The 20110-nt window shown below is 43.7% G+C and overlaps 2 protein-coding genes across 31 annotated transcripts in view; both read left to right on the top strand.

Annotated features, from left to right (window-relative positions):
* Positions 1-15720, top strand: part of LOC107269835 (twitchin) — a 58190-nt gene extending 42470 nt beyond the window's left edge. For 29 of the 30 annotated variants that reach the window (XM_025087227.1, XM_015744144.2, XM_015744140.2 and 26 more), the window contains 22 exons: positions 53-175; positions 266-3814; positions 3911-4371; positions 4445-4979; positions 5055-5249; positions 5328-6067; positions 6171-6906; positions 6986-7125; positions 7206-10753; positions 10858-11010; positions 11101-11327; positions 11419-11709; positions 11782-12153; positions 12448-12504; positions 13146-13321; positions 13398-13530; positions 13613-13758; positions 13855-14011; positions 14085-14402; positions 14485-14598; positions 14719-14969; positions 15091-15720. In XM_025087227.1, coding sequence (XP_024942995.1) covers positions 53-175; positions 266-3814; positions 3911-4371; positions 4445-4979; positions 5055-5249; positions 5328-6067; positions 6171-6906; positions 6986-7125; positions 7206-10753; positions 10858-11010; positions 11101-11327; positions 11419-11709; positions 11782-12153; positions 12448-12504; positions 13146-13321; positions 13398-13530; positions 13613-13758; positions 13855-14011; positions 14085-14402; positions 14485-14598; positions 14719-14921 — 12374 coding nt within the window. In that variant the 3' untranslated portion in view covers positions 14922-14969; positions 15091-15720. The remainder of the gene's footprint in view (positions 1-52; positions 176-265; positions 3815-3910; positions 4372-4444; positions 4980-5054; positions 5250-5327; positions 6068-6170; positions 6907-6985; positions 7126-7205; positions 10754-10857; positions 11011-11100; positions 11328-11418; positions 11710-11781; positions 12154-12447; positions 12505-13145; positions 13322-13397; positions 13531-13612; positions 13759-13854; positions 14012-14084; positions 14403-14484; positions 14599-14718; positions 14970-15090) is intronic. The other variant, XM_025087214.1, reaches the window with a different exon arrangement.
* Positions 15721-17031: 1311 nt separating this feature from the next.
* On the top strand, positions 17032-20034 carry LOC107269898 (dnaJ homolog subfamily C member 2). Its single transcript, XM_015744310.2, has 5 exons — positions 17032-17269; positions 17562-17834; positions 17937-18321; positions 18391-19513; positions 19600-20034. Exons 1-5 carry the CDS (start codon positions 17221-17223, stop codon positions 19648-19650), a joined length of 1881 nt encoding a protein of 626 aa, XP_015599796.1. The 5' UTR covers positions 17032-17220; the 3' UTR covers positions 19651-20034.
* Positions 20035-20110: the final 76 nt, after the last annotated feature.

The raw sequence follows: 20110 nt of genomic DNA, 5'->3' as shown, positions 1-20110 counted from the left end.
TTTCATTATTTATATTTGAGTTTGAATGCTTATGTGTTTTTATTATTTTTAGATGTCGAGGTCACCGGCCTGACACCTGGCAAGGAGTACAAATTCCGTGTTGCTGCTGTTAACGCTGAAGGCGAGTCCGAACCTTTGGTCGCGGAAGAGACCATCGTCGCGAAGAATCCGTTTGGTAAGGATCTGACAAAAAATAAACTACTGAAGTTTCATCAAAGATTATTTTCCACTAATGAAATCATAATTTATTATTTGCTTATTATAGATGAGCCTGGTAAGCCAGGAAATCTCCAAGCTACGGATTGGGACAAAGATCATGTTGACCTCAAGTGGACTCCACCCATCTCCGATGGTGGCGCACCAATAACAGGTTATATTGTCGAGAAGAAAGACAAATATGGTCAATGGGAAAAAGCTTTGGAAGTACCAGCTGATCAAACCAAGGCAACAGTACCTGACCTGATCGAAGGTCAGCCCTATGAATTCCGTGTTAGAGCAGTTAATAAGGCTGGACCTGGTGAACCATCTGACGCTACCCCGACCATCATTGCCAAACCACGCAATCTAGCTCCGAAGATTGACCGCACAAACCTCATCGAGGTGAAGATCAAAGCTGGACAGAACTTCGGTTTCGACGTAAGAGTTACTGGTGAACCGGCACCTACAACTAAGTGGTTGCTTGGCACCAGGGAAGTCAGTTCATCTGAGCGTGTCAAGGTTAAGCACGTCGAGTACAATACCAGTCTCAATGTCAGGATGGCTACTCGTGCTGAGTCTGGCAGGTATACCGTAACCGCCGAGAACGTCAACGGTAAGGACGTCGCTTACGTCAATGTTATCGTGCTGGATAAGCCCAGCCCGCCTCAGGGACCACTCAAGGTCTCAGACGTCCACGCTGAGGGTTGCAAACTCTCATGGAAACCTCCTGAAGATGACGGTGGCCAACCGGTCGAGAAGTACATCGTCGAGAAGATGGACGAAGCCTCCGGAAGATGGCTACCTGCTGGAGAGACTGATGGACCTCAGACCCATCTAGATGTCGACGGTTTGATTCCTGGACATAAATACAAGTTCCGTGTTCGCGCTGTCAACAAGCAAGGCAAATCTGAGCCACTCACTACCAGCCAGAGTATCGAAGCCAAGAATCCGTTTGATGAACCTGGTAAACCTGGTACTCCAGAAATTCGTGACTACGACACCGACTTTGTTGAGCTGCAGTGGGATAGACCTACAGAAGATGGGGGCTCACCTATTAGTGGTTATATCATTGAGAAACGTGACAAATACAGCCCGGACTGGGAGAAATGTGCCGAGGTTGAGGGCGACGTCAACCGTGGTAAGGTACCTGATTTGATTGAAGGCACTCAGTATGAGTTCCGCGTGAGAGCGGTAAACAAGGCTGGACCTGGTGAACCTTCGGACGCGACTAAACCACATGTTGCCCGACCCAAGAATCTGCCGCCAAAGATCGACCGCAAGTACATGCTTGACGTGAAAGTGAAAGCCGGAGGATTCTTTGACTTTGACGTTCCCGTCATTGGTGAACCTCCTCCATCCAAGGAGTGGTCTCTCAAAGGTGACACGGTCCTTCCTAGCGACCGTATTAGGATTATAAACGAAGACTACAACACCAAAGTCAAGATCGTGGAAGCCAAACGCTCCGATTCTGGAGTCTATACCCTTACCGCAAAGAACATCAACGGGAGGGACACGGCTACCCTCAATGTGACTGTCCTGGATGTTCCATCACCGCCAGAAGGTCCACTCAAGATTAACGACATTACCAAGAACGGATGCAGCATAGCCTGGAGGCCACCGAAGGACGATGGCGGTTCAGAGATCCAGTATTACACCGTCGAGAAAATGGACACTGAGAGCATGCGATGGGTACCTGTCGCAGAAGTTTCTTCCACCCATGCCAGGGTCGACCACCTAATCGAAGGTCACGATTACAACTTCAGAGTACGCGCTGTCAACAAACAGGGTGAATCTGCTCCATTAACTGGTATAGAGGCTATCACGGCCAAGGATCCATATGGCAAACCAGACAAACCTGGTGCACCAGTCGCTACCGACTGGGACAAAGATCACGTTGACCTGGAATGGGCTCCTCCTAAAAAAGATGGAGGATCTCCAATCACTGGTTACATTATCGAAAAGAGACCGCGGTATGGACAGTGGGAGAAGGCTGTTGAGATACCTGGAAACCAGACCAAAGGTACCGTACCCGACTTGACCGAAGGCCAGGAATATGAATTCAGGGTGATTGCTGTAAACAAGGGAGGACCCGGTGAACCTTCGGAGGCTTCTGCACCGATTATCGCTAAGCCTCGCTTCTTGGCACCTACCTTCGACAAACATCTTCTCGGAGATCTGGTTGTCCGTGCTGGACAGAAGATCAGCTACAACATCCCCATCGAGGCTTCTCCAAAGCCTACTGCCAAATGGACCATCAATGGTACTCCAGTCCAAGCCGACACACGCCATGAGATCTATACTAGCAATACTTACACGAGTTTCGAAATTCCTTTCTCCGTTCGCTCTGATGGCGGACGTTATACTCTCACTTTGGAAAACGACTTGGGTACTTGCAGTGCGAGCGCAACAGTGACAGTCTTGGACAAACCCGCACCTCCAGAGAAACCTCTCGACGTCAGCGGAATCACAAAGGAGAGTTGTCACTTAACTTGGAGAGTTCCTCTTGACGACGGTGGTAGCCCCATTCTTCACTACGTCATTGAGAAGATGGATCTATCCCGTGGAACATGGTCAGATGCTGGCATGAGCGTCTTACTGAATCACGAGGTGACTCGATTGGTCCACCGCAAGGAATATCTTTTCCGCGTCAAAGCTGTTAACAACATTGGCGAATCCGAGCCTCTGGAGACCAGCAAGAGCATCATCGCCAAGAACGAGTTCGATGAACCCGATGCACCTGGCAAACCTCGCGTTACAGACTGGGACAAGGATCACGTGGACCTCGACTGGACCCCACCGAAGAACGATGGTGGTTCACCAATCACCGGGTACATTATTCAGAAGAAAGAAAAGGGCAGTCCATATTGGGTAAACGCTGTTCACGTTCCATCAGGTCAGAACAAAGCAACCGTTCCCGATCTGACCGAGGGTCAGGAATATGAGTTCCGCGTTATCGCAGTGAACACTGCTGGACAGTCTGAACCATCTGAACCTAGCGATCTCGTCACTGCCAAGGCACGTTATCTCGCACCTAAGATAAAGACACCTCTTCAGGACATCCGTATCAAGGCTGGTCTTATATTCCACGTGGATATCGACTTCGTGGGTGAACCTGCCCCTGAGGTTACCTGGACAGTAGGCAGCAAAAACTTGGTTACCGACGAAAGGACCACCGTTACTTCTATCGGTTATCACACCATCGTCCATACGGTTAATGCCAAGAGGTCAGATTCCGGAGTGTACCATTTGGCGCTGAAGAACAGCAGTGGAAGCGACGAGGGTAGCTTCCAGCTTATTGTCCTAGACAGACCCGGACCACCTGAAGGTCCTCTGCAATATGAAGAAATCACAAACCAATCCGTCACTCTATCCTGGAAACCACCTAAGGATAATGGAGGCAGTGAAATCACTGGCTACGTCATCGAGAAACGTGACCTTACCCATGGTGGTGGTTGGGTACCAGCTGTTACCTATGTCAACCCGAAATATAATCATGCTACTGTACCCAGGCTCCTTGAAGGCACCAAATATGAATTCCGCGTGTCTGCCGAAAATCTTCAAGGTCGTTCCGATCCACTGAACACTGATCGTCCAGTTGTCGCCAAAAATCAGTTTGGTGAGTTTCTAATTCCATGCAATTCTAATAATTCGTAGGAATCAATTTTCTAATATTTGATCGTCTTGTAAAAATCATTTTACTGTTTCATTACAGTGGTACCTGGACAACCTGGTAAGCCTGAATGCGTCGATGCTGATAAAGATCACATCAAGATCAAGTGGTCTCCACCAATTAGCAACGGAGGGTCACCAATCATTGGTTACGACGTCGAGCGTCGTGACAGAGCTACCGGTCGCTGGATAAAGGTGAATAAGGAACCAGTCAGGAACAATGAATACTACGACGACCACGTAACTGAAGGACATCAATACGAGTACCGAGTGTCAGCCATTAACGCAGCTGGTGCTGGCAAACCTAGTGACACTTCAGCTGTCTTCACGGCTAAGCCGATGAAGGAGAAGCCCAAGCTTTACCTGGATGCTCTTATTGGTCGCAAGATCAAGGTTAGGGCTGGTGAACCGATTAATATTAACATTCCTCTCTCTGGGGCTCCAACACCTACCGTCGACTGGACCAAAAATTCCACCAGGCTTACAGAAACTCTTCGCGTATCAGTAAGTAAATTCATTACAGAGTCCAGATATGTAGTAATAAGAATTCCAATTTATAATTATTAATTATATCCAGACTGAAACAAAGAGCGACCATACGGTGCTGCTGATCGAGAAATCCGTCAGGGATGATGGCGGCAAATACACAGTCACCGCGAAGAACGAGTATGGAAAAGACTCTGCTGATATCGAGGTTATCGTTGTGGACAAACCTGGTCCACCAAGAGGTCCATTACAGTACACTGCTACCACGCAGGAGACCGTTTCCCTATCCTGGAGTCCACCAAGCGATGATGGAGGATCCGATATCACCAATTATATTGTTGAGGTCTCCGATTATGGTGCAGAGAACTGGCGCCAAGTACCTGGTTACTGTGCCACGACCAATTTCACTGCTAAGGGACTTACAGAAGGTCGTAGATATGTCTTCAGAGTTCGCGCTGAGAATATGTATGGTGTTTCTGAACCTCTCGACGGCAAACCTGTCGTTGCCAAGAGTCCGTTCGATCCTCCAGACGCACCAAGTCAACCTGAGATTCTTGGTTACACGCCTAATAGTTGCAGTCTCCAATGGAATCCACCAATCTACACTGGTGGAAAGCCTATCACTGGTAATAGTCACTTTTAAATTTATTAATACACTTTTTAATTTAATACACATGTTAATTTCTTTGTTTGCTTATCAGGTTACTATGTCGAGAAACGTGAGCGTGGTGGTGAATGGCTGAAGGTGAACAATTATCCCACGCCAAATACCTCCTTCACGGTTCAGGATCTTCATGAGGGATCTAGATACGAGTTCAGGGTGGTCGCCGTCAACGAGGCGGGTCCTGGAAAACCCAGCAAACCCACCGAACCCATCACTGCCGGACACCAGCGTCGTAAGTTTTCTAAGTCCTAATTACATTAAGTCGGCTTTTCACCATTATTAATGTATAAATGGTTCATTTAATTCTTAGTGCGTCCGGATGCTCCGGAACCACCAAAGGCGGATCGTATCACCAAGGACTCTGTGACCTTGTCTTGGAGGCCACCACGTAACGATGGCGGTGCCAAGATCAGAGGATACTTAATCCAAAAGAAGGCCAAGGGCGACAGCGATTGGTCCGATGTAAATGGAGCACCAGTACCGACCAATGTATACACGGTGCCTAAGTTAACTGAAGGCGAGGAATACCTGTTCCGTGTAATAGCTGTAAATGATGTGGGTAACAGTGACCCAAGCAAACCAAGCCTCCCCATCGTTATCGAGGAACAACCTAATAAACCTGTTATGGACCTTGGCGGTGTGCGCGACATCACAGTACGTGCCGGAGAAGACTTCTCAATCCACGTACCCTATATCGGCTTCCCGAAACCGACAGCCACCTGGTTCGCTAATGACGTGATCAAGGACGAATCCGACTCTAGAGTTCATCAACAGCTTGCCGACGACTACGCCAGTCTTGTCGTCAAGAACTCTAAGAGATCCGACGCTGGTCAATATCGTCTCCAGTTGCGTAATCCTTCTGGCTTTGACACGGCCACTATTAATGTCCGCGTCCTGGATCGTCCTTGTCCACCAGAGAATCTGCGTGCCGATGAATTTGGCGGCGACGCACTCACTCTCTATTGGAATCCACCCAAAGACAATGGCGGTGCTGAGATCACGAATTACGTCATTGAGAAGCGTGAACCACGTTCTCCAACCTGGTCGAAGGTAATTAATCATAGACTTCCAATAACCTAACCTAATTTACGTTAATTTTAATTCTCAATATTTTTGTATCTATACTAATATTTTTCTGTACTTCTACAAATAGGTTAGCAGCTACGTCACTACGCCATTTGTACGCGTACGTAACCTGACCATTGGTCGTGAATATGAATTCCGTGTAATGGCTGAGAATCAATACGGAACGTCCGATCCAGCCACAACCATCGATCCGATTAGAGCCAGACATCCATTTGATCCTCCTGGTGCACCTGGAGCTCCACGTGGTCTGGAGACAACCGAAGACAGCATCACCATCACCTGGACGAAACCTCGTCACGATGGCGGCTCACCAATCACTGGATACGTCATTGAAAGGCGTTTGCTCAGCGAAGATAAATGGGTCAAGGCTACTCAGGCTCATGTTCCTGACACTACCTACAGGGTTGGTGGCCTCATTGAGAACCATGACTATGAGTTCCGTGTGGCTGCTGTAAATGCAGCTGGTCAGGGTCCATGGAGTTCAAGCTCTGACGCTATCCGTGCAAGTGCACCTGCTTCTGCTCCAAAGATTACCAGCGATCTCAGCATTCGCGACATGACTGTCATTGCTGGCGAGCCATTCACCATAACTGTGCCATACACGGCCCATCCGAAACCTAAACCTACCTGGACCATCAACGGAGAAGATGTCCTTACTGATGACAGGATTAAGTTTGATACTAGTGACATTGCCTCTCAGTTTATCAACAAAAAGGCTAAGAGAACTGACACTGGAAATTACACGATCCACCTTACTAATACTGTTGGAACCGATTCTGCTTCTTGCAAGGTCCTCGTCGTTGGTAAGTATCCACCCTTTGTTGTTTTCGACATCATACTGGAGACTGGGCTTGCTCAACTTTGCTGAACTCGATTTTTCAGACAAGCCATCTCCTCCACAAGGACCTTTGGACATTAGCGACATCACTCCTGAAACCTGTACTCTGTCGTGGAAACCACCCACCGACGATGGTGGATCACCAATCACTAACTACATTGTGGAGAAACTCGATCCTTCAGGCGTAAGTTTTTAAGCTGATATAATATTATGGTATAAAATAATTTAAATGTAAGTATACTAATCAAAACATCAATCGTGTAGATCTGGGTGAAAGTCAGCAGCTTTGCCAGAAACACCCACTACGACGTGATTGGTTTAGAACCAAACCGCAAGTACAACTTCCGCGTTCGTGCCGAGAATCAGTACGGCGTTTCCGATCCTCTGGAAGCTGACGAACCAATAATGGCAAAGTTCCCATTCACGGTGCCAGATCCACCGGGTCAACCTCGAATCACGGATTGGGATATCGACTGCGTAACTTTGAACTGGGACAGACCAAGGTCCGACGGTGGATCGCGTATCCAGGGTTACAAGATCGAGTTCAGGGACCCAGCCGAAGATGCACAATGGCGTATTGCTAATGACTACCTGGTCAAGGACACCACTTACGTCTGCTACAGTCTTCTGAGTGGACATGAATACGAGTTCCGTGTGCGTGCTAAAAACGCCGCTGGTTTCAGCAAACCAAGTCCACCGTCTTCTCAGTTCAAGCTCAAGAGCAAGTTCAACGTGCCATCACCACCAGGTACTCCGCAAGTCGTCAAGGTTGGCAAGAACTATGTCGACCTCAAATGGGAGGCACCAGCATCTGACGGTGGTAGTCGAATCACTGGCTACGTCGTGGAGAAACGCGAGTTGGGTGGTGCTCTCTGGGTTAAGTGCAATGATTACAACGTCATGGATACTGAATACACTGTAATGCATCTGATTGAACGTGGAGACTACGAATTCCGTATATTCGCCGTGAATGCTGCAGGAAGGTCTGAGCCAAGCTCTTGCACGACCCCGGTGAAGATCTGCGAAGTCGAAGGTGGCAAGAAGCCAGAGTTCCTGCGTCCACTTCCAGTCAGCGTCGGCGTCCCTCTTGGGAAGACCCACGTATTCGAGTGCGAGGCTGATGGCAAACCTATTCCGACAGCCAGGTGGATGAAGAACGGTCGCGAGATCACCGTTGGCGGCAGATTCAGAACTGAAACGCGAGAAGGTCTCTTCAGACTTGTCATCTCCGAAGTTTGGGATGCTGACGATGGCGACTACACTTGCCAGGCAACGAACCCGCTTGGTCATGCCAATACCACCTCCAGGCTCAGGATTGGCACTCCTCCGCGTATCGAACGCATGCCGAATGACCTTTACTTGCCCGAAGGTGACAATACGAAGATTAAGATCTATTACAGCGGCGATCAGCCCATGGATGTCACTCTTACGAAGGACGGTCGTAAGATTGAGGAATCCGGTCATATCAAGTACACCGCCTTCGATGAGTACCTCATCATCTTCATTAAAGACATCAAGAAAGATGATGGTGGACAGTATGACCTTTCGATTAAGAATGATAGTGGTAGTGTCAGTGCATCCTTCAATGTTTACATCACTGGCTTGCCAGGACCTCCGATTGGACCTCTCGATGTCTCCGACATTGATAAGCACACCTGCACCCTTACCTGGCATCCACCTAAGTACGATGGTGGCCTTCGTATCACCCATTACGTCGTGGAGCGTCGCGACGTCAGCCATACTCACTGGATCATCGTCACTTCCTTCTGCAAGGAGACGACCTTTGTTGTCCAGGGCTTGACCGAGGGTCAGGAATATCTGTTCCGTGTCATGGCTGTCAATGACAACGGCATGGGACCTCCTCTCGAAGGTGCCAATCCGATCAAGGCCAAGGCTCCATTCGATCCTCCAAGTGCTCCTGGAACTCCGAAGGTTATCGAAATTGGTGGCGACTTCGTCAACCTTTCTTGGGACAAACCAGAAAGCGACGGTGGTTCTCGCATCCAAGGATACTGGGTGGACAAACGCGAGGTCGATAGTCAGGCCTGGCAGCGTGTAAATGTCTCAATCAGTCTTACCAACCAGATCAACATCAGCAATCTAATCGATGGCCGACAATACGAGTTCAGGGTATTCGCCCAGAACGAAGCAGGTCTTAGTCCAGAATCCAAGGCTTCAACCTCTGTAAAGATCAAGGATCCTCAGGAATCGACACCACCGGAAGTCGTGAAGCCGCTCAGAAATGTCAACTGCATCCAGAATCACAATGCTCACTTCCAGTGTACCATCACCGGCAAACCCAAGCCTACTATCACCTGGTTCAAGGGTGCCCGAGAGATCGTTAATGGTTCTCGTTATCATATCTACACCGAAGGAGATGTGCTGAACCTTGTGATTCACGACGTGTTCGGAGAGGATGCTGACGAGTACTTGTGTCGTGCAGTGAACAAGGGTGGTATCAAGTCTACCAAGGCTGAGCTCTTTATTATGACACCTCCCAAACTCAACGTGCCACCAAGATTCCGCGACACCGCCTTCTTCGACAAAGGCGAGAATGTCGTCATCAAGATTCCATTCACTGGTTTCCCCAAACCCAAGATCACCTGGGTGAGAGAGGGCGAAACCATCGAATCCGGTGGTCACTACGCTGTCGAGGTTAAGGAACGTCACGCCATTCTGACCATTAGGGACGGTAGCAAACTGGACTCAGGTCCATACCGTATCACCGCGGAGAATGATCTTGGTCAGGATTCCGCCATCATTAAGATTCAGATCAGTGACCGTCCTGATCCACCAAGGTTCCCACAAGTTGACAATATCGGTCACGACTCTTTGGCCCTTACGTGGAAACCACCTGTTTGGGACGGCGGTAGTAACATCACGAACTACCTGGTGGAGAAACGTGAACATCCTATGACTAGCTGGATCCGCGTAGGAAACACCAGGTTCTGCACTATCGCTGTTACTGCCCTTAGCCCAGGTCATCAATACGAGTTCCGTGTGTTCGCTGAGAACGTCTATGGACGTTCCGACGCGAGTGACGTCACTGGTATCATCACAACCAAACACAGTGGCAAGAAAGAGTTCAAGAAGAAAGAATACGAAGTCGACGAGACTGGCAAGAAGATTCGTGGTCGCAGCGACGAGAAAGTTCGTGATTACGACCAGTACGTCTTCGACATTTACAGCAAATATGTTCCTCAACCTGTTGAGATAAAGCACACGTCTGTCTACGATAAGTACGACATCCTCGAGGAAATAGGCACCGGAGCCTTCGGCGTGGTTCATCGCTGTCGTGAAAGGTCTACCGGAAACATCTTCGCCGCGAAATTCATCCCTGTTTCTCATGTGATGGAGAAGGAACTTATCAGGAAGGAAATAGATATCATGAATCAGCTACATCATCCCAAATTAATAAACCTCCACGACGCTTTCGAGGACGACGATGAGATGGTTCTCATTTTCGAGTTCCTTTCTGGCGGAGAACTCTTCGAGAGAATCACCGCTGAAGGATACACCATGTCCGAAGCTGAGGTGATCAATTACATGCGCCAGATCTGCGAAGCCGTCAAGCATATGCACGAAAAAAATATCATCCACCTCGACATTAAACCGGAGAACATCATGTGTCAGACACGTAATAGTACCAATGTCAAGCTCATAGACTTTGGCCTGGCTACCAAGCTCGACCCTAACGAAGTTGTTAAGATCAGCACTGGAACCGCTGAGTTTGCTGCACCAGAGATCGTCGAGCGCGAGCCTGTCGGTTTCTACACTGATATGTGGGCATGCGGTGTCCTGGCCTATGTCTTGTAAGTACCTACCAGTATTACAAACCTAACCTGATCTGGGTAATAACTGGTCAACCTTAATGTCAACGACCTTCATTCATTTTTTTTGCAACCTATCGATGTAGGTTAAGTGGTCTCTCTCCTTTCGCCGGGGATAACGACATCGAAACCCTGAAGAACGTTAAGGCCTGTGACTGGGATTTCGACGAGGAAGCATTCCGCGATGTGTCCGAAGAAGGCAAGGACTTCATCAGGAGGCTCCTCATCAAGAACAAAGAGTACGACTTTTATTATTTTAGTTGATATCGAATTTATATCTAATTTTTTTGAATAATTATGGGTTTAATAACAATACTTTGCTTTACCAGGAAGCGCATGACGGCTCACGAGTGTCTCCGACATGCTTGGCTCACCGGTGATCATAGCCATCGCACCAATCCCATTGAAAGCAGTCGCTACCTCAACTTCCGCGACAAGATCCGCGCGAAATACGATGATTGGGAAAAATACGTTCTACCCATTGGTCGACTTGCTGAATACTCCGCCCTCAGGAAACTCCTTATCGAGAAGTATAAGATCCATGACACATGCTTTGGTGAGTAACGATTAACCTTATCGAACCCAATATTAATTATTGTATTCTTGAATATTCTTAATAAGCCTCAAATCTTTGTCCGTGACAATAGACCGCAGACAAGCTGCACCTAGGTTCGTCATCAAACCCACGAGTGCGTTTGCTTATGAGGGCCAGAGCGTGAGATTCACTTGCCGAGTAATCGCTATCGCCACACCTACCCTTACCTGGTACCACAATAACCAGGAACTCCGACAATCTGTCAAGTTCATGAAACGTTACGCCGGTGATGACTATACCTTCGTCATCAACAGAGTCAAGCTCGAAGACAGAGGAGAGTACATCATCCGTGCTGAAAATCATTACGGATACAGAGAAGAGGTTGTCTTCCTCAACGTCCAACGTAAGTACATTGTAGAATTTCACAGTTTTTTCTATCAAGAAAATTATTGCAATTCTTATTATGATTTCACAGCATTGCCCAAGGAGATTCCTAAGTACAAGCCCGAAGTACAACCCGTTCGTAGACGCGAGCCTCTCGGCTACAACTTCTGGATGGAAACTAGTGAAAGTGCACCTAGTTTCACATTCCTACTTCGTCCTCGTGTCATGCAGATTAGACAGACCTGCAAGCTTCTTTGCTGTCTGAGTGGCAAACCACCACCCACTGTCAAATGGTTCAAAGATCGTCATGAACTGTCCAAGTACGATTACGCCATGACGAACGCTGACGGTGTCGTGACCATGGAAATAGTTGATTGTAAACCTGAGGACAGTGGCAAGTATCGTTGCGTCGCTACAAATTGCCACGGTACCGATGAAACCAGTTGCGTCGTTATAGTAGAAGGTAAGTAATTTATTTATTTAGTATTTCGTCACATTCTATTTCAAATCATTTCAATGATTCATACTGTATCTCTTATATTTATAGTTGACTATTCACTGTCTTTTATTGCTTTCATTTTTTATAGCATTGTTAATCTTTCTTCATCTACTCCTTCCAGTACTTTAGTGTAACTCTTTTTTCATTTCGCCTATCGCTTGTCTGTTGATGACGAATAATTTAGATGACCCTTCGACGCTGGTAGAAGCTCAATAGGTATCAGTATAGAATGGCTAACCGGTATTGATTTATTTGTAGGCACTGGCGAGACTGAACAACAAGCAAAATTAGCGCATGATCTCTTATACTCTGGAGGTAGCTACTATGTTCTTTGTAAAATTCTTCAAAGTCCCACGTGACTTTTGTACTTGTCTTTTCCTTTCTTTTTCATGTTTCTGAATACAGTGACTAACAGTATCATGAATTTTGTCTTGTATAGTCCTGGGACAGAATCCCTTCTTCGGTGTCTATACATGTTCTTTACAGAACGCCTCAGGACGCGTTATCTTTAAGATATTTCAGGATTCCATGTTTTTCTCATATAATTAACCATAATGAATGCATATTCTCATAAAATGTAAATATATGAATTGTCTTTTTACGAGCAGAGATATCTTCGTTTACGGAATGTCCTTAACAGATATAAAAATGGCATTATTGGTCAGCCTATGTAAATATAAGTGACCACGATTGAGAAACTACTGTATGACTGATACATAATTTCAAGCCTGAGAAACAGGATCCTCGTGTGAAGTGTTTGACTTTTATTACCATTGTCCATTAAATTAAATTAATACTATATGTTTAATTACGAAAGAGAGACACTCGTGTTTTTGAGTATATGATATCTCCATGTTTCCAGAATAATCTTCACGTCAATTGTTCTCGCATGTACAAGATTCAAAGTGTTGGAACATTTTGTATATGATTATTGAAAATGTTATTGTATTTCCCAGACCGAAGGTATATCGAACAGCCCATAAAACCAGCACCTCCACCGATCGTCACTGTTCAAAAGTCTGGATACAGCAACTCAAACTATAATGCAAGCAGCCAAAGTAGCTCCAGTCGGAACTACAACAGCACTAGCAGCTCCTCCTCCAACATAAAGCAGAATTCATCTTCATACAAAGTAATGGTTTAGTGAACGACAAAAATGAATAATATTCATTAAAGCGCTGGGATACTCAATGCCATTTTGATTTTAGTCCTCCACTGAGTCCAGCTCAAGAGTAAACGAATCCTCCTCGTCAGATAAGAGAAGTGTCAAGAAATATGGGAGCCGATTAGACACCACCGGTAGTCCATCTCGATCCAGGAGTGCCACCAAAGAACTTATCCGTAAGATTTCATGAAATTCTAAGATTTTTAATGTAACAGAACGGAAGCTCTGTAACGCTCAGAAATTTTCTTTTGCGTTTAGTTCCACCTGACGATTCTTTAATGAGGGCACCAGTGTTCACGCAACAGCTGAAAGACCTGACCATCAATGACGGCGAACAATTAGAACTTACTGTGAAGATTGAGGGTGACCCTGAACCTCAGGTTACCTGGTCGAAGAATGGCAAGGTCAGTTATTAAGATTACTACGATGTGCTACTATTGTAATGTCTGGTTTATATTTGAATCCTGGATGCTCAAGTGAGATCTTATGTGATTTTGTAGACACTCAGCTCATCTGAAATCGTCGATCTCAAGTACAAGGGTGGCGTTGCAACCCTCCGCATCAACGAGGTCTTCCCTGAAGACGAGGGCGAGTACATTTGTAAAGCAACAAACAGCATCGGAACAACGACGACCTCGTCTAAGCTCACAGTTAAACGTAAGCGAATGTAGTATACATATATGTGACATGATTTGGTAGGTGAATGAGGTATTAATTAATTAAATTGTAGCTATGGAAAATGCCTCGGGAAAGAAGAAGAGCGATGACAAACCACCAAAGATTGTCGATCACCTGGATAGCAAATTCGTGAAAGACGGTGAGGCTGTGGTTCTGAGCTGTCGCATCATCGGCGCAAAGAAGTTTGACGTTATCTGGCTCCACAATAACAAGGAGATCAAACCCAGCAAAGACTTCCAGTACACGAGTGAAGCTAACATCTATAAGCTGCACATCGCCGAGATCTTCCCCGAAGATTCTGGCACCTACACGTGCGAAGCCTTCAACGACGCGGGAGAGAGTTTCTCTTCCGGCACTCTCAACGTCCTCGGTGAGTCTTTAAACATTTCTATTGCCTGAACTGTTATTCGTATACGGGAATAAATAACGTTTAATATTTCTTGTAAAAATAGTACCGAACGAGGAGCCCAAGAGTCCAATGTTCACGACATTCCCGCAGTCGGCAACCGTGAGCGAGGGGGAAATGGTTAGCTTCACCTGCCAGACTGAATCTGCGCCCCTCAAAGGTATTTAATCATATAATTTACAAAATTATAAGTTACCATTACTCGTATTAGAAGTTGATTTAGATTGGTTGAATGGTAAGCATGCCGAATGATCAACTGATGACATTTTTGTACTTTTAGTAACATGGCTGAAGGATGGTAAACCCATCGACGAGTCCAGCAGCAGGTACCACTTCAGTTCGGACGGCGACAAATCATACGAAATACGTATCAAATCCTGCTCGGTCGGTGACGTGGGTCAGTACTCTGCTCGCGCTATCGGCAAGAAAGGCGAAACAAATGCAGCCTTCGCACTCAATGTCACCGTTGCCGGTGACCTTTGAACCAGTCGCCACTGAATATACTCCACGCGATAATTATTATTCGAAAAAGTAAGTCTTTCATTTATAATATTACCGAGCCTCCTATTATGTACCATCGACAGTAATGACCTTGTACTGACCATCTTCTGTGCATTTGTCACAGTATAATTAATATTTCTTGTAATTTCAGCGTCTGGATGACGTAACGAAACTATACGACGAACGAAAAATAGTTTGAAAGGAAGAAGCAATGAGAAAGAGCCTTCAATGATGAAGAGCCGCGCGCGTAAAGTGCGCGGTCCGCGTGATCGCTAAAATAATAATGTAAAAAATTGACGATACATTTATTATCGCTACCTATTGTATAAATTATTCTGGAACATTGTGTTTTTCTGTGTGTTTGTCATAATGCATATCGTGTCGTTATACATATACCATTGTATTAATATCACGGATAGCAAGCGCACCTTACACGCTAATAAGCTTCGCTGTACATTAAGGGACGTGTACGAAGAGATATGCACTAATTGCGTCATTCTTACGCGTTCATGATTTACACTACAAGTCACAGGTTTGAGATTAGAATGCTCGTTGGATTTGGTGTGTTTAGGGCTGTGCAGAATCCTCCAGCATCCTCAATTATACGAAACGACATCATCGGGACCACAGCTCACCCTATTCCTGCCAATATTCTAAAGCATTAGAATCTCGAACGTACTTGCCGGCATGTATCTTCTTATTCCATGTAATCATATACACTACCGTGTTATATTTGTTTGAAGACTGCTTCCGTTACAATATGAATAAAATATTAAACATATTTCACTTGTCCTATCAATCATTATTCTATTTCTTGTTTTTCGCTTTATTTCCATACCTGATTAAAACTCGTGAATCCCCAACACGAGTACATACACGATATGAGTCATGAAGCAAATAGGAACTTTATCGTTATACGTCTACAGAGTGTAAGCACCGTCGGGAAGTTAGCTGAGGAAAATAAAAATTTATATGTTCATAATGCCTAAAAAAATTGCTAGATGCTCCTTAAAATCAAATTTTACTTGTTATTTAAAGATGCTTTAATTAAATAAACAACTAATGGTGGAGCAATATGGAACAAATCGAGAGAAATTAATTCATCAAGAAAATCATATGAAAATTTGCTTAGTTATTAGGAAAACATATGTTTTTATATTATGTATTAATATTTTACTTTATTGATTTAATTAATTATTTTAATGTTCCAAACACCTAATTTATTAATATTTCAATTTGAACGTAATTTATTTTCGATATTATACAATTGCAATTCAATTTTTATCTACTCCGTATATTCTGCGAGATTTTTATTTAGCCTTTAGCCTTAGATTTTATTTTTTGAATAAATTTTGAAAGTAATTCAAGATCCAATAATATTTAATAAATATTGAAGCGTTGCACGGGTATCAAGTTGGCACTGCACTTTCTTAAAAATGTCTTAAAAATGTTTCAACAATAGGCTTTTTCAATGATTCTTGAGAAGTTCTATGGTTCTCGGTCTCGTTCTAAGGGTTGCTTTGGGAACCATCGGTGAGTAACGGAGAACCTCTGCTTGCCAAGCTACGCGTTCGGGTTCACGTTTAGCTCGGCTACGACGGGATTTGCATTGTCGACGGAGGTGATGATCACAAAATTCTACTTCCAGACTTGCCGCTACGATTTAGCGGCATGATTTTGGTATCGCCTAAAACCGGAGCGTTGTGCATCTCCCTACTAATCTCTCTGTTGTATGTACATACATACATACATACATCTATACATACATCTCCCTACGCATTTCTGATGAAAATCGGCTCATTAGCAATCTCCCTACCTCATCTATGCTTCTATAATAATTTAAAAGTTGTAGTCACGATTGATGCTGATTTTCCTAATTTGAACAGAATCCTAAATTCTAAAACTTCATCAGTGATTTCTACGAATTATATTTTTTAAATCGTTCTTTGAATCTTTCAAATAAAAAGTTATATCCCGAAACTTGACAAAGTTGAAACAACTGCAGAACTAATCTTTTGCTCGCATTCTCAGCTGGTAACAGAATGTATCTGAATGTTTTTAGAAATGTTAATACACAAAGTTAAATTTTGTTTCTAGACGTGTACATTCTGCACAGTGAAGCATAGCTAGTGGAGCAGTCGACGTTCGAAGATGTTCGTTTTTCAGTAGCTGGAAGCGGATTCAAGAAAAATGTTCAAAGCGTGATTATATTCCATCACATTTTTAGTATATCCAGTTGTATTTTTTTATAGACGACATTAATTGTTTCACAAAAGCAATAATGGAACTCGTAGAAACTGATGAGTGTATTATCCTTAATACGATATCACGTAAGTTATTTAAAACTATTTTTTTTCACTTTTCCGGCAATAGGAGGTTAGGGTAATTATTTTTGGCATGGCTTTCAAATACTAATTAGAAGTATTTAATATTTTTTTTTCCATTATACATTTTTAAGGACTTCTTGGCTCTTACATAAAAGTACTTTTATACTCTTGCCCTGCATAATTTTATTTATAGAATATTTTTTCAGTGTATTGTGACAATATCGTTCTAATAGATACTATTTGGGCTCAAGGCTTATTTAGTTTTATATAACATTGAATAATAATTATTTTACAGCATTGCGTAAGATTGTGGTTGAAGCAGTAGGAGCTTCATTTTTATACCTGGTCACGCACACTAAACTTGAAACCCCTTTTGAGCGGAACCAGTTGCATGGTCAAGACTCACAATCATCCGATGATGAAGATGTCGTTGAATATCAATTTGAAGATGATTTGGATTATTTGAGATCATTAGATCCTAAAGAATGGAAAGATCAGGACCATTATGCTGTATTAGGATTAAAGAAGTTAAGGCATAAGGCTACTGAGGATGATATAAAAAGGGCTTGTATGTATCATGCATAAACTAAGATATAGTGATAATATTTAATAATCTACTATTCATTTTGAATATATTCACAACTTATTTAATGTATACTTTATACATCAGATAAGCAAAAGATACTTAAGCATCATCCAGACAAACGTAAAGCCATGGGAGAGGAAGTGCGAAGGGATGATGATTATTTCACCTGCATAACGCGTGCATGGGAAATGCTTGGGAATCCTGTTAAGAGACGCAGCTATGACAGTGTTGATCCTTGTTTTAACGATGACTTACCAGAAGAGAAGGATGCGAAGAGTAATTTCTATGAAGTTATGGGCAAAGCATTTGAAGATAACTCTAGATGGTCTGAAAAGAAGCCAGTTCCACAACTAGGTGGAATTGACACACCGAGAGAGAAAGTTGAAAGGTTCTATTCCTTTTGGTATGACTTTGAATCGTGGCGAGAATATTCATATCTTGATGAAGAGGATAAAGAGAGTGGTCAAGAGTAAGTGTCTATAAACCTATTTATTAACTTTTGTATTCGATTTTTATTATCATAACTTTATACTTCTAGTCGTGATATGCGCAAGTGGATTGAAAAAAAAAATAAAGCAACTCGTGCTAAACGAAAGAAAGAAGAGATGACCCGAATTCGAAGTTTAGTTGATATGGCTTATAACTTGGATCCCAGAATAAAGAAGTTCCAACAAGAAGACAAGGATAAGAAGACTGCAGTAAAACGAGCAAAGCAAGAGGCAGCGAAAGCTCGTCAGAAAGAGGAAGAAAGATTAGCTAGGGAAGCGGCAGAAAAAGAAAGATTAGAAAGAGAAAAGCGCGAATCCGAAGAGAAGGCACGAATGGATGCACTAAAACAAGAAAGAGAAGTACAAAAGAAAGCTCTCAGAAAGGAAAGAAAAGCTTTAAGAGATCTTTGCAAGTCCAATGATTACTACGCAGAGAATCCAGCCGAGAATATAAAACATATGGAAAGTGTAGAGAAGATTTGTGAGCTTTTTAAATTGGCACAACTGGAAGAAGCTATGAAAAAGCTACAAAAAGACGGCAGAGTAGCTTTTTTAAATATCGTGGCTGAGACTGAAGAGAAAATTGAAGCCGAACGTAGAGCTGCTATCTTTGGTAACGACGCTCGAAACACTCCGGAACGACAAGTTAAAACCTACACAGCGCCATGGACCGAAAATGATCTACAGCTTCTTATTAAAGCAGTCAATTTATTCCCTGCGGGAACAAATCAACGTTGGGACGTCGTAGCTAATTTTATAAATCAACATGGAAATCCTTCAAACGGTGTCAAGCGCGATGCCAAAGAAGTCCTTGCCAAGGCTAAGGATTTGCAATCCACAGACTTTAGTAAATCTAGCTTAAAGGAACAAGCCAATAAGAAAGCTTATGATAATTTTATTGCTGAGAAAAAATCAAAGGAAGCAATTGATGAGAGGATGCCAGCCGTAACAGAAAGATTGGATCATCCAGTGTCGAATGGCAGTATATCAAATTCTGCAGTGTCTGAGGATACAAAAGAAACTAAAAAGGAGCCAGTTCCCTGGACACCGGTTGAACAGAAACTTCTTGAACAGGCTCTTAAAACATATCCCTCGACAGTTCCTGATAGATGGGATCAGATTGCTGGTTGTATACCCACAAGGACAAAAAAGGAATGTATGAGGAGATACAAGGTAATTATAAATTTTTATCTGTAAAACAGCCTTGCATATTCCATCCTTTAATATCTAAAATATAACAAAAATATATATCGTTGCAGGAACTGGTTGAACTTGTTAAGGCGAAGAAGGCGGCTCAAGTTATGAAATAATATTGATTTATGATTAAACAAAAAGTTGCCTGTAATTTATTGAACAATTACCTCGAGCGCATTTGATGACTACTAGTTGTAGTGGTGGTTAGCTTGTTTGAAGTCTTGTTTGGATTTTTAAGGAGCTAGCAAAAGTATAGTTCGAATAACCTTGTCGGCGAATGTACAAAGTGTATCTACGAACATACGAGCTTTTTTATCACCCTATATGCTTGTACAATAATAGACGAAGGAAAGATACAGATATACGTGTAGGATGATAAAGTGAACACTTCAATCTCTTCTTTGTGCATTTGATTCGTATTTTTGGATAGGCATGTGCGAACGTTTACTGTCGGATTAGCTGAATAAGAAGTCGATATAATAATAATAATAATAATAATATCGCATCAATTCTTTAAGAGAAATCCCTTCTGTTCCATGTCAGTTCTTGTAAATAATTGTAAAATACAAGAAATAT

Source organism: Cephus cinctus, unplaced genomic scaffold (genome assembly GCF_000341935.2).
Source record: "Cephus cinctus unplaced genomic scaffold, Ccin1 Ccin1_scaffold0690, whole genome shotgun sequence".
NCBI lineage: Eukaryota > Metazoa > Arthropoda > Insecta > Hymenoptera > Cephidae > Cephus > Cephus cinctus.
Note: the sequence above shows the minus strand (reverse complement) of the source record. Positions and strands in the feature narration are given on the sequence as shown.

Excerpts from the sequence above, each read along its gene's own strand:
- LOC107269898 (XM_015744310.2), top strand. The coding sequence starts at position 17,221 with ATGGAACTCGTAGAAACTGATGAGTGTATTATCCTTAATACGATATCA. Across the intron at positions 17,270-17,561 it reads TATCCTTAATACGATATCAC|CATTGCGTAAGATTGTGGTT; the intron begins GTAAGTTATTTA and ends ATTATTTTACAG. Across the intron at positions 19,514-19,599 it reads AATGTATGAGGAGATACAAG|GAACTGGTTGAACTTGTTAA; the intron begins GTAATTATAAAT and ends ATATCGTTGCAG.